The sequence below is a fragment of the Polypterus senegalus genome, chromosome 14 (genome assembly GCF_016835505.1).
Source record: "Polypterus senegalus isolate Bchr_013 chromosome 14, ASM1683550v1, whole genome shotgun sequence".
Taxonomy (NCBI): Eukaryota; Metazoa; Chordata; class Cladistia; order Polypteriformes; family Polypteridae; genus Polypterus; species Polypterus senegalus.
In genome coordinates, this window is record NC_053167.1 from 127307539 (window position 1) to 127321606 (window position 14068).

At 39.4% G+C, this 14068-nt stretch overlaps 1 protein-coding gene across 2 annotated transcripts in view; it reads left to right on the top strand.

Annotated features, from left to right (window-relative positions):
• The window catches only part of dnai4 (dynein axonemal intermediate chain 4), a 75088-nt gene that overhangs the window by 44934 nt on the left and 16086 nt on the right, over nt 1-14068 (top strand). For both annotated transcript variants that reach the window (XM_039734887.1, XM_039734886.1), the window contains exon 12: nt 8407-8564. In XM_039734887.1, the coding sequence (XP_039590821.1) occupies nt 8407-8564 (158 nt within the window). The remainder of the gene's footprint in view (nt 1-8406; nt 8565-14068) is intronic.

Sequence of the window (14068 nt, forward strand, 5' to 3'; positions counted from 1 at the left end):
AGTTCCTGGACATTTCTGGGGAATGGCCTAGCCCTCACCCTGCGATCCAACAGGTCCCAGACGTGCTCAATGGGATTGAGATCCGGGCTCTTCCACTGCGAGGATGATCAGCTGTCCTTCCTGTACCCCTGTAGCGCTGTCTTAGGCGTCTCACAGTGCGGACATGGCAATTTATTGCCCTAGCCACATCAGCAGTCCTCATGCCTCCCGGCAGCTTGCCTAATGCACGTTCACGCAGATGAGCAGGGACCCTGGGCATCTTTCTTTGGGTGTTTTTCACAGTCGGTAGACAAGTCTCTTTAGTGTCCTGCGCTTTTAGAACTGTGACCTTAAATGCCTACTTTGTGTAAGCTGTCAAGGTCTTAACGACCATTCCACAGGTGCATGTTAATTAATTGATTATGGTTAATTGAACATGCATGGAAAACATTGTTTAAACCCTTTACAATGACGATCTGGAAAGTTATTTGGATTTTTAAAACATGATTGTTGAAATACACAGTCCTGAAAAAGGGACGTTTCTTTTTTTGCTGAGTGTATATATATATATATATATATATATATATATATATATATATATATATATATATATATATAATTTATTTAAAGAGCCCCTGGGGACAATTAAAGTTTTATCTAATCTAAATAGAAAGGGCTGTGGAACATGACAATGTGTACTATTACTTCTACAAGTATAGGTCATGATAAACTTCACTCATCCTAAATGACACCATTTTGATAACCATGTAAGTGCAGCACATAAATTACCCCACATATTGACTGTAATTTTGAAATTTTAATACTGTCCTCAATATATATGTGCAGTATATTAAGTTATCGCTTAAAAGAAAGTCCACTGGAGCAATTTTACTCAAAATCAGAAGGTGCCTAGCATTTTACAATAGTATTAAATGTTTAAAGTTTCATTATTATTGAATGATTTGATTCTGAGGTATCATGTCCTTTGACTCACAACTTGATACAACATTACTGTGAAATTGGGCGAGTGGTCAGATCATGATCAGGGAGACCTGCCATGTGTAAATCTTTTAAAACCTCCAAGCTGAATTTTTTATCCCAGTACATTAATATACCTAACTATATATGTACGTCTAAAGCGGTGGTTCCCAACCTTTTCTATGCCCTGCACCCCTAGAAAATGTTTTTGATATTATATACTTTGTTAACCTCCGAAGGAAAACTGTCTTTTCACATGACCAGGAGTGCAGGGTCAGCCATTGTATAGCACCCCAGAGCAGTTGTCAGTTTAATAATAATACATTTTATGTATATAGTGCCCTTCCCATGCTCAAGGTTAAGGGACTTACTTGCTCAAGGGCCCAACGGAGCAGAATCCCATTAATTGGTTTTGAACCAGCGGCCTTCCAGATACCAGTGCAGATACTTAGCCATAGAGCCACCGCTCCATTAAATGTTTGCACCTCTTACAAAATAAGATCACATTTGAATGAAGTCAGATTTATTATAGCTTTTAACTCTGTGCATAAAATGTAAATTTAAATTAAGAAATTTACCTTTATAAACTTAATTAATCTTATAAATGTGCCCCCCATGAAGCTTAAACACTCCATTGACACTTATGGGGTATCCCGGGAAGCATCAAGCACCATGAGGAAATGAGACATGATCAACGATCAAGGGCTTTGGGGGATTGGAGACCCCTGTGAAGCAACAGGTGCTGGCACACTGCTAAGCAATGAAGCACAGCCAACAAGCTTTGTCCCCGCTAACACCTGCACTGCAGTTCCTAAACAGATATGCGGCACAGTTACTATTGCTGTGCATTACTGCCAGGACCGCCAGCAGGAGTGATGGGGTGAGTGTAAGCAGCAGGTGTTGCGTCCAATTCAGTTCCCTTGCTCAATTTTGCAATATGTCAATCAAATCTCAAAATAACTGAAGTTTCACGATCAGGGCTTGCACAGAAATCAATACTTGACCTCACCCTTCTCTATGGACCATTGCATGGTCCAAATTCCATTCTCTTAAAAAAAACTTATTTACCTTTACGAAAGCTCCATCCGCAGTGATGCACATTTCTCCAGCTAATTCACAGGTGACAATTGAATTTGCAGTGTTCAGTTCTTTTCAAATCACAGCACAGAAGCAACAACTGCAAGACACCGATTGCACCACAATAAAGTCAGACTATGCACCTCACTCAATTTTATCAAAATTGCAATGCAGCCTTCCTGTTTGTCGCAATCCCCAGAATGCCATCTCGCACCCCATGTTGGGTTACCCCAGATCTAAAGTTAAGTGGATTGAAAGTAAAAGTGGATTTCTAAGCTGTGCAAAGGGAAATGAATCAGGGGAGGACTGAGGTGTATTTTACTGAAAGGAGAATGGATAATTAGAGCTTTGATGAGACAAAATTGCCTTGTCCTTTATTACAAACTAACTGAAGTACCAGGTGTTGCTCGGGCATATTTGTAGAATGTTTTAAGGAAAGAAAGTAAAGGTTTGTGTGTTTCTTAAATGGTGACTCTGTTGTTACTGCTCGCTGTCCCATTCTTCAGCCACACTGCCTCTCTATCAATGTCTCTGCCCTTGTGAGTTGAAAATTTGTTTTTTTGGGCTCCAGTTGGATTCCAGAATTGTAGTAAGTCCTTGCTGGTTTGTAATCATGAATGTGGTTATGTCTGACTTGATCTCTTAATTCAAGGTGGACCGATTTTGTAGTGCTTAAATTATGAAGAAAGGCTGACACAGTTGGAATTAAACAACATCCTGTCGATTCTCTTTTGTGTTGTGCTGCACTTCCACTCTCTGTCAAGCCTCACCCCACACAGCCACCCCTGCCCGCACAAAGGTACACGATGCTCCTTTTTATATTACAGTAGATCGAATCAGCACACTGCGTTACCTGGTTAAGGAATGTTAAGCTCTGGTCATTTTGTCTGGTAGTTTGGCTTCAGTCTGTTTAGTTGTTTCACTTGCACTGGAGACTGCAGATGGCACTGGTGTGCAAACTGCAGCACACAGGGAAAAAAAACCTGCTGGAACCCACAAGTTCAAAATTTTTAATTCCAAAGTAGTCTATCTTGTCTGTATGGTCCTAGAGTGCAACTATGAAAACTTTGGTCCAGATTGGTCAAAAGAGTGTAGGATTGTATAGGGAACATACAGACATTTTATATATAAAGAAGATAATAAAAAGAACCATAAGGGGATTCAAACATTATAAACTTGTGAGCCATTTTTAAAGCTCAGCCCAAGTTAACCCACAATAGGTCCAGCAGGTAAAACATTGCAGTAAAATGGCACCATTACCTTTTAATTACAGAACATGTCCCACATCTGTAAAAGGTGAGTTTGTTTACAAGTTTAGTGGGTGTGTCTATAAAAAGGAAACTTAAATAGATAGATAGATAGATAGATACTTTATTAATCCCAAGGGGAAATTCACATAATCCAGCAGCAGTATACTGATACAAAGAAACAATATTAAATTAAATAGTAATAAAAATGAAAAAAATTAAAATAAAATTAATGTTAGCATTTACTCCCCCGGATGGAATTGAAGAGTCGCATAGTGTGGGGGAGGAACGATCTCCTCAGTCTGTCAGTGGAGCAGGACGGTGACAAAAGTCTGTCACTGAAGCTACTCCTCTGCCTGGAGATGACACTGTTAAGTGGATGCAGTGGATTCTTCATGATTGACAGGAGTTTGCTTAGTGCCCGTCGCTCTGCCACAGATGTTAAACTGTCCAACTTTAATCCTACAATAGAGCCTGCCTTCTTAACAAGTTTGTCCAGGTGTGAGGCGTCTTTCATCTTTATGCTGCCACCCCAGCACACCACCGCGTAGAAGAGGGCACTCGCCACAACCGTCTAGTAGAACATCTGCAGCATCTTACTGCAGATGTTGAAGGATGCCAACCTTCTCAGAAAGTATAGTCTGCTCTGACCTTTCTTACATAGAGCATCAGTATTGGCAGTCCAGTCCAATTTGTCATCCAGCTGCACTCCCAGATATTTAAAGGTCTGCACCCTCTGTACACAGTCACCTCTGATGATCACAGTGTCCATGAGGGGCCTAGATAACCGTTTCAGTAAAAGTTAGACATCAAAACAAATAGATCAAAGCTGAGCTTGCATCACAGACATTTATACAGCACATAGACTACCTACTTCAGGTTTGATATGTTTAGATGTTTTCTTCTTTAAGATTCCCCTTGCACAACCAGTTGGTAGTGTAAAATGAGGAGGAAAAATAATCCCAGAATACACGTGTGGATTTTGGGCACCCTGCTTATGCTTTATCAAACCTTAGCCAGTCAGTTCTGGGTAGGGCTGCCAGATTAGAAAATTAGAAATACGGGACACTCTTAAAATCTCTCTCTACATTACTATATACATACCATATATACATACATGCCCCTACATACCCAGACCAATATATTATATAAAAGTAGAGACATAAGTTAAAAACATAAAGCAAGGATTTTAATGGGTTATGAGGAAATGATTTAATACAAGCTAAAAAATTCTGTAAATGTGAAATCATTTGAAAATATTTATTTAATACAGACAACAGAGAAAAATGTTATTATTATTTAGTACAGGCAGTTAGAAAAAAGTGGGCCATGGCAAGTAGTAACAACACATTTTATTGACAGTCACTGTATGTTGTAATGCTGATACAGAACTGCACAGCAGCGGCTGGAGAGCAAAACGGTAGGAGCGTCGCTGTCCTCAGCCAACCAGAGCAACTGAATAGGTTGCAAACAGGCAGCAAACACTAGGTTCCTCATTACATTTGGGTTATTTTCATCAAGAGAATCTGAGAAAATAAATTATAATTACTTATAAAGTTACAACTAAGTACTGTAAGAAGGTAGTAAAATATATTTTTATTACGAAATTTGAAAATGAACTAAATACGGACGTTTGGGTGTCCCTGAAAGGTCAGTACGGGTCAGGGGACAAAATTTTCAAATATGGGACATGTCCCATTTATAAGGGACATCTGGCAGCCCTAGTTCTCTGGGTGAAGTCACACCATAGTCTGTGGTGCAAGTGCTTTGTGAATGTAGGCTGCGTTTCCATTTCAGATAACTGAGTGAAAGGGTAAGCGGACAAGAGTCTAGATAGAGAACATAAGTATGGGTCTACATCATAAAGAATATGAATCTTAGAATATAAGAATCTATGTTTTAGGATTGGGTTATCTCCTAAACCCTTCCACAAGGGAAGAAGGTACAAACTCAAAGAGACCCCGGCCAGACTAGCAAGCCATACCTAAGAGCCTGGTGCTGTGAGGTAAGGGATGCTAGCTCTGTTACGCACATATTAAAAAATCTGTATGAAATTACCAAATTAAAACTAAATGTATACAGGCAATGTCATATTGTGATTGTGAGAAGGTGAGGATTATAATTGAAGAAGCACTATGAATATGGAGGTGGCACAAGAATCTTGATATACTGTATGGTCCATAGCAGTGAAAAGACTGGGAAGAGATTCCCACTGAATAAAACCCTTACTGTATGTGTTGCTTATCTTGTGCCTGTGTCTGTCTTTGTTGGATTTTGCGAAGCTGGAGTGACCCCTAGAGGCCACAGCCTTTGATATACAAACAATGGGGTGGTGGTCTGTCCTGCTCTCTTACACCGCATAGGTCCAGTTGCTATACATGTTGTGTGTGTTATTTAGGTTTGGCTCCTACTTTGTGGCAAGCAGGCTCTATTTCCCTGCAACCATATGTCCATAACTAACACAACCCAGTTCCATGATTTGTACAAAAAATGAACATTTTGAGCTATTCGGGTAATAGTGCATCAATGTTCTGGGTTCATTTTGGTTTGAACTTTTATGTATTTATTTTTTTCCTTTACAGTGCTTACACACTTGTGAGGTAATTTAAGCAAGTGGCACAGTAGGTTCATGATATCTAATCAGTCCATCTCACTGTTCTTGTGATGTTACTCAAATACTATCTCATTTTATTTGACAACAGATGAGGTTAAGTGTCCCTCCACACTCATTCTCAATTTGTCTTTTTATGTTCATCTAGAACATAAGAAATTTGACAAACGAGAGGATAACCTTCAGGGATTTTGAAGACCTGGATTAGCTCCCCACGCTGTCTTCTCTGCTCGAGACTAAACAGGTTTAATTCTCTGAGTCTGTCACAGTCTAACATAGCCTTAAGTCCCATGATACTCCTGGTTGCTCTCCTCTGCACAGCTTCCAAGTTCCACTGTGTCTTTCTTGTACCATGGTGATCAGAACTGCACACAATAGCCCAGAAGTGGTCTTACTAGTGCATTATATAGTCTGAGAATAACTTCACTTGACTTAAATTCAATAGTTTTTATGATATAACCTAACATTTTATTTACCTTTTTAATTGTTTCTGTGCATTGCAAAATCAATGGAAAATGTTTTGTGTTAACATAAACCCCTCAATCTTTTCAGAGGTTACTTCCTGTAGCACAGAGTCTCCCATCTTGTATTTATAAGTGATGTTCATTTTTCCCACGTGTAGCATTTTGCACTTTTCTACATTAAACTGTATTTTCCAGGTATTCACCCAGTTCTGAAGCTTGTCCAGGTCATTTTGAATATTTTTTGCTGCCTCCTCAATGTCTGCATTCTTTTAGTGTCATCTTTAAATTTGACAATTTACTAACTATAACAGAATCAATGTCATTAATACAAACCAGAAAATGTAATGGTCCAAGGCCAGACCCCCGTGGGACTCCACTGATGACCTCGCTCCACATGGAGCAGTCTCCTCTTATCTGCAAATACATAAAGAACCAAATAGGGGGCTGAAAGATTCCATTTGTCATATTTACAGTAACTTGATTCCATTAAAGAATGCAAACCATATAGAATAATTGATCATTTTAATCTCTGATTAACTCTAGAGCAGGGTTGTCAAACTCCAGTCCTGGATGGCCACAGTGGCTGCAGGTTTTCATTCTAACCATCCATCCATCCATCCATTTCCTAACCCGCTGAATCCGAATAGGGTCACGGGGGTCTGCCGGAGCCAATCCCAGCCAACACAGGGCACAAGGCAGGAACCAATCCCGGGCAGGGTGCCAACCCACCGCAGTCATTCTAACCATCTTCTTAATTAGTGACCAGTTTTTGCTGCAAATTATTTCTTTTAATTAGCTTGACTCAGGCCCCTCAGTTGTTTCTTTTTCCTTAATTAGCGGCCAAACAATAATGAGACACGAAACAAGCCGCCACATGACCAGCTCACCTGTGCCCATCACACAATATCTGAAAATAGAGAAAGTTGGAGGTCTCAGTAAGGCTGATCTCTCAGGTCATCAGAACATCTTGATGGTATTCTTAGAAAAAAACATAAAATCATCAGTTTTGGAAATGTCTGCTGTGGCAGAATGAATAATTAAATAACGGGTTTATTTAACAGCAAGCATTGGCTTCTCATTAAGAAACTGGTTGGAGTTTGAAGCCTCAGTTTAGCTGGTTATCTGTTGGCTCGTTTCACTTCTCATTTCTGTTTGGCTGTCATTTAATGAGGAAACAAATCAATTCAGAGGACTGAATCCTTCTAACAGGGCTATTAAAATGAAGGGAAAAAGTGAATTAGGAGTGAAAACTGGCCACTGATTAGGAAAAGGGTTAGAATGAAAACCTGTAGTCACTGCAGCCCTCCAGGCCTGAAGTTCGACACCTGTGCTCTAGAGGATGTGGGGATTATAATTGAAGAGACAATATGAATGTGTACATGGCAAAAGAAAATATGTAGTTTATTATTTTGATTCACTTTATGGTCTACAGCAGTCATTCCCAAGTCCAGTCTCGGGGGACCCTGTGTGGTGGCAGATTTTTGTCCAAACCAGTTATGTTATTTAATCAAGCTGTTATTCTCCAATATTTTAAATGTATATTCTACTTTACTTCTCTTTCTACCATCTTTCCCTTTTCCATTCAAAAAAGAAAAGTATAATTTTTTTTTTATTTAATTGTTTTTACCCAGAAAAGATTCATATCAGTAACTTTTTTAGGCCACATCTAAACCCGGAACAAATACCAAATCCTAAAATAAACCTGTTATCCACATTTTCTCTGAGTAAAGACAGGTACCCAAACTGATGTAGGACTCTAGTTGGAAAGGAGAGTTGAATTAGCAACCTTGTAATTTAAACTCTGGTACCCTGACTGCTTTGCCACGCTACCAGAAAGTAACTGGCAGATTCTAGTTTGCACATGCAGCTGGGCTTTCGTAAGATACGTACATATGTGCAACTGGTTGACAATGTGGGGAAGTCATAGTTTTTAATTTTTGGGACTCCCATATAGTGATTTCAGGATAGTCATGATATATTTGACAGGTGCCACACAGATTTTTATTAATAAAATGAGTATTAATTTGCATTTTCTTCCTAAATTCCACAGCAACTGTTTCAATAAGCACACCGGTCCAGTGTGGCAACTCCAATGGATTGAACAGGAGAGAGGAGCATCTGGGGACGACAAGGGGGATTCACTGATTTCAGTATCTGCAGATGGTAAAATTGCCAAATGGTATCTGAGAAAAGGCCTTGATTGTACTGGTAAGTCCCACTGAGGTAATAATACCAATATTTCAGACTGTGAGATAAATTATAAAAAAAGGTTTTTGGTTATTTTGTTATTTGGTAAATTAAGAATGGCCTTATGCAAGAGTTGCTTGTGCTTAGTTTCTAAAGGCGTATATCCCTTGCCTAAAACCTTTTTAAGAATACTGACACAATAACTCACTTTTATTTATATAACAATTCTAATGCTTGTCCCCTTCAATACTATACTTCCCATTCACAATTACGCACTGATGCAGTCTTGGTTTCCACTGGTCGAAAGCGTGGAGCAGATCAGTTTCTGTCAGAAGCTGCTTCATGACATCTGATGTTTTCTTCTCTACTTCTTTACCGCATCCATTGACTCAAAACATGTTCCTGTAAACACCAATTTCAATTTAGGAAAAACATGTGCCCACAAGACATGCAGTATTCCCCATAAGTCTCAGCAAGCACTTGAAAAGATTCCGTTGGTGTTTTGTTCAATTTTACTAAAAATTTCAAAATGATATTTTGCTCAACCTTTAAACATAGCATGATTCTGTCACACAAGGGGAACACAACTGCATTAAATGGTGACTGACAATCAACTAAACGGCAGAGAGTGTTGTCTTTTGTCGTACAGGTTTGGACAGGTCTAAAAGGTATATATACACACATGCATACACACACACATTCACCAGCCACTTTACTAGGTTCACCTGTTCAACTGCTTGTTAACAAAAAAATCTAATCAGCCAATCACATGACAGCAACTCAATGGATTTAGACATGTTGACATTGTCAAGATGATCAGAATGTTAAAGAAAGGTGATTTAAGTGACTCTGTTCTGAGTATTTCAGAAACTGCTGATCTATTGGGATTTTCACACACAACCATCTCTATGGTTTACAGACAATGGTCTGAAAAAGGGAAAATATCAGTGAGCGGCAGTCCGCTGGGTGAAAGTGCCTTGTTAATGCCAGATATCAGAGGAGAATGACTAGACTGGTTTGAGATGATAGAAAGGCGACAGTAACTCAAATAAGCACTTCTTACAGCCAAGGTATGCAGAAGAGCATCTCTGAACACACAACACATCGAACCTTGAAGCAGGTGGGCTACAGCAGCAGGAGACCACACAGGGTGCCACTCCTGTCAATTAAGATCAAGCAACTGAGGCTACAATTCCCACAAGCTCGCCAAAACTGAACACAATAGAAGATAGCAAAAATGCAAAAATCTATGCCACAAAGAATTACAGCAGTTCTGAAAGCAAAGGGTTCCAACCCGGTACTAGCAATGTTTACCTATATATAATATACTAACCATCCCCTGTGGTACCTCCCGCGTAGTAGTGAAACAAGACAGTGACGAGGGCCCTGGCTAGCTCCACATTTCTGACGTCACGCTTCCCCCTCCCTTCGGCCCTCAGCCTCTGTCTGAGATTAGCGCGAATATATCACTTCTGCAAGTGAACTATGATTCTTAGATAGATAGATACTTTATTAATCCCAAGGGCAAATTCAAATAATCCATCAGCAGTATACTGATAAAAATAAAAATTAAATTAAAGAGTAATAAAAATGCATTTAAAAACAGACAATAACTTTGAATAATGTTAGCATTTACTCGCCCGGGTGGAATTGAAGAGTCGCATAGTGTGGAGCAAGACAGTGACAAAAGTCTGTCACTGAAGCTACTCCTCTGCCTGGAGATGACACTGTTAAGTGGATGCAGTGGATTCTTCATGATTGACAGGAGTTTACTTAGTGCCCATCACTCTGCTGCAGATGTTAAACTGTCCAGCTTTATTCCTACAATAGAGCCTGCCTTCTTAACAAGTTTGTCCAGGCGTAAGACGTCCTTCTTCTTTGTGCTGCCTCCCCAGCACACCACCGCGTTAAAGAGGGTGCTCGCCACAACTGTCTTGTAGAACATCTGCAACATCTTATTGCAGATGCTGAAGGACACCAACCTTCTAAGAAAGTATAGTCGGCTCTGACCTTTCTTACACAGGGCATCAGTATTGGCAGTCCAGTCCAATTTGTCATCCAGCTGCACTCCCAGGTATTTATAGGTCTGTACCCTCTGCACACAGTCTCCTCTGATGATCACGGGGTCCATGAGGGGCCTGGGCCTCCTACAATCTACCACCAGCTCCTTGGTTTTGCTGGTGTTCAGTTGTAGGTGGTTTGAGTCGCACCATTTAATAAAGTCCTTCATTAGGTTCCTATACTCCTCCTCCTGCCCACTCCTGATGCAGCCCACCATAGCAGTGTCGTCAGCAAACTTTTGCACGTGGCAGGACTCCGAGTTCTATTGGAAGTCTGATGTATATAGACTGAACAGGACCGGAGAAAGTACAGTCCCCTGCGGCGCTCCTGGGCTGCTGACCACAATGTCAGATCTACAGTTCCCAAGACGCACATACTGAGGTCTGTCTGTAGGATAGTCCACGATCCATGCCACCAGGTGTGAGTCTACTCCCATCTCTGTCAGCTTGTCCCTAAGGAGCAAAGGTTGGTTGGTGTTGAGAGAAGTTGCAAAATCAACCGTAATGTTCAAGCAAATTATAAAAAAAAAAAACTATCTAAATCCATTAAGTCTCGAGAAAAAAAATTAATCTCATGTTTTGGTGAGAAAAGGAAAAGGAATAAAGAAGTAAAATAGGGAAAAGGATTTAAAAAAAGTAGATTTAAATTGAACAGGACCCAATTCTGTTCAAAGGCAAACAATATGAAAAATGTCCATGGAAAAAATGAAAACAAATTCTCATGTAACTTGTGTCACGTAATCCACATGTCAGTTATCCATTTGTCTGTTCAAAATGTACAGAGACATTGTTGGAAAGACCTCTTATCAAAAATGTATTACAAATCTTAATGATAGATCTCCATACTGTATGCATAGCATAAACAGCTAATCAAACTGTGGTAAGCGAACTTAATACTCAAACAGTTCCAGTAGTAGTATTATTATTGACTCATGTACTGAGTAGAATGAAATTCTTACTTACATGCAACAGTTCGTACAACATATAACACACACTCCAGCACCATGATAACAGGAATATATTATAGAGTTATAGGGTCATTTTTGTCATGTATACAGCATACTGTGAAATTCATACTAATTTTTGTCCTAATCAACATGTAACACATCTCCACTTTTCAGGATCACAATAAAAAGAATGTGTTATAGGTTTGTAGGGTCATTATTGTCATTTGTACAGCATACAGTGAATTTTATACTAATTCTTGTGCTAATCAACATGCAACACATCACCAATTTCCAATGCCATGACATTAAAAAATACGTAACTAATCAATAGAAAACAAAAAAATCACCTTACCCGACGTACTCCTGATTTCTATTTCATCAGTATGTGTTAGTCTTAACATTTTTAAATAAGAACTAATAGCACTTACAAAAAAGACATACTAATACGTGTTTTTAGCATCTTTTTTTTAAAATGTTCCACGGTACTTGCTTGACATTTCTCTTTTCTTAATACATTTTCAGTATGTAAAAAAATAACAAACATGAAACCCAACCATTGAGGTTCGGAGAGAATGATTTGGTGCATATTGAGCAGGCCTTCCAAATATATGCCAGCAAAGATTGTTAAGATCCTTGTATACAAGTAAAGTTTTTAAAAGCAATCCTAAAGGATAATGGAAGCCAATGAACTGAGGCTAAAACTGGTGTTTTATGCTAATGTGCTGTCTTGTTGGTTCAAATCCTTGCTGCAGCATTTTGCACTATTAAACACCTCTTTGGCAATCCCGTTAAAAGTGCATTCAGCTTAAAAATAAAGGCGTGCATTAGCTTCTTAGTGTCTGGCAGTGACAGAAAAGGCCAAATGTTTTCTTTTTCTTAACTGGAAAAATGTTCTTTGCAACTTGGATAATGTGGGTTTTAAGTTTCGGAATCGTTGATTTCATGTTGTCATGGGTTCAACCAGCATTTTTCCCATGGCTGGGGTTCACAGTTGTGTTTTTTGTATGTAATGTCTAAGTTCTTGTCATTTATTTGTATTTACCTTTCTTCTGTTTATTGTATCCATTTATGTTTGCGTTCATTTTTACATGAATGTGACCTTGGTTATGTCCCTTTTGTGTGGGTGTCTCCCCAGGGGGGGGCACCACCTACCAATCACCGACAGGAACGGCCCTATCCACCCTATTTAAGGGAGGGCCTTCCATAGTTCCTGTCGGTTCATTGCGAACACACTAGGGAGTGGAGTGTTACTTGAGATTACTGTGCTTTGTGTTTTTGCTTTTTGATTTTCTGGTATTTCAAATTCTGGATTCTGTTTTTGAACTGTGTTTACTGATATGTTGTACCCCTGCTCTGTTTTGACCACCACCTTTGGATGTTCTAAGACTTTGTTCACTGTGTATTGCTTTGCCCTTTTGGGTGATTTCTTTGTGCTCTTCAGAGTTTTGTGTATTGAAGAGCCTTTTAGAAAATAAACCTTTTATTAAAATTTAGTCTAGGTTTTTGATGGTGCTTCTCCTCCACTAGTGGTCAACTTTACAAAGAGTTTTTTGAACTGGTACTTTGAGACACCTTCTGTTTCATGACACCTGTAAATCTGTTACTTCTAGCTTTACAGTGGACCCTTGACTTACGAACTCAATTCGTTCGCGAGGGCTCGTTGTAACTCAAGTTGGTTGTAATTCAAGACTGTTTTTCCCATAAGAAATAATGGAAATAATGTGCTCCGAACCTCCTACAGCAACACATTTACTTAACCTTTTCATAATAAAAAAGGGTTGTATAATGTGCATTATTTACCAAAACACCAATAATTTTTCTAACGCACTAACCAAAAAGTTATAAAAAGTGCCTAGCCTACCAGAAACAACAATTTCATACTGTACTCACCATTTAATTTGACATCTTTGGGCTGCAGGAAGGGAGGAGGAGGAGAATGAAACGGAAGGTGATTATTGTTTAGAAGGAGCCTCCTTATGCAAATCTTTTTCTTTTGTAAAATTGTCAAGATGGTGGATTTCGACATGCTGTACATATTATCGAGATCGGTCACACGAACACCACTCTCATATTTCCGCATAATTTCCTTCTTCATTTCGATTGTGATCGCTGTTTCTCAAGTTAATAATGACAGTAGTCAAGCACTCAGTTCAAAGCTGGTCGTGTTGTGAACTGCTGTAATAATACACTCCAAAGCAAACTGGTGCTGACTCAGCCTGATGACATCATCATGTGCCGCACCAGCCCGCTACTTAACATCCCTTAACAATCGCTTTTTTTACCTTCGTTATCTTCTGTTCCTTCCTTAGCAATTATGCGTCTTGCTTGCCATGGTCTTAGTGAATTATATATATAGATAAATCACTGCACTGACCGAAATTACATCCACAAACACATGTATCTGGGCTCCGACTGACGCTTACGAACGCTCTCGGCTGTTTGTTACCAATCGCACAAGCAGATACACCGCATTCAGGTCGTAACGCAAGATGTTGGTCATAAATCAAAACAAAAATTT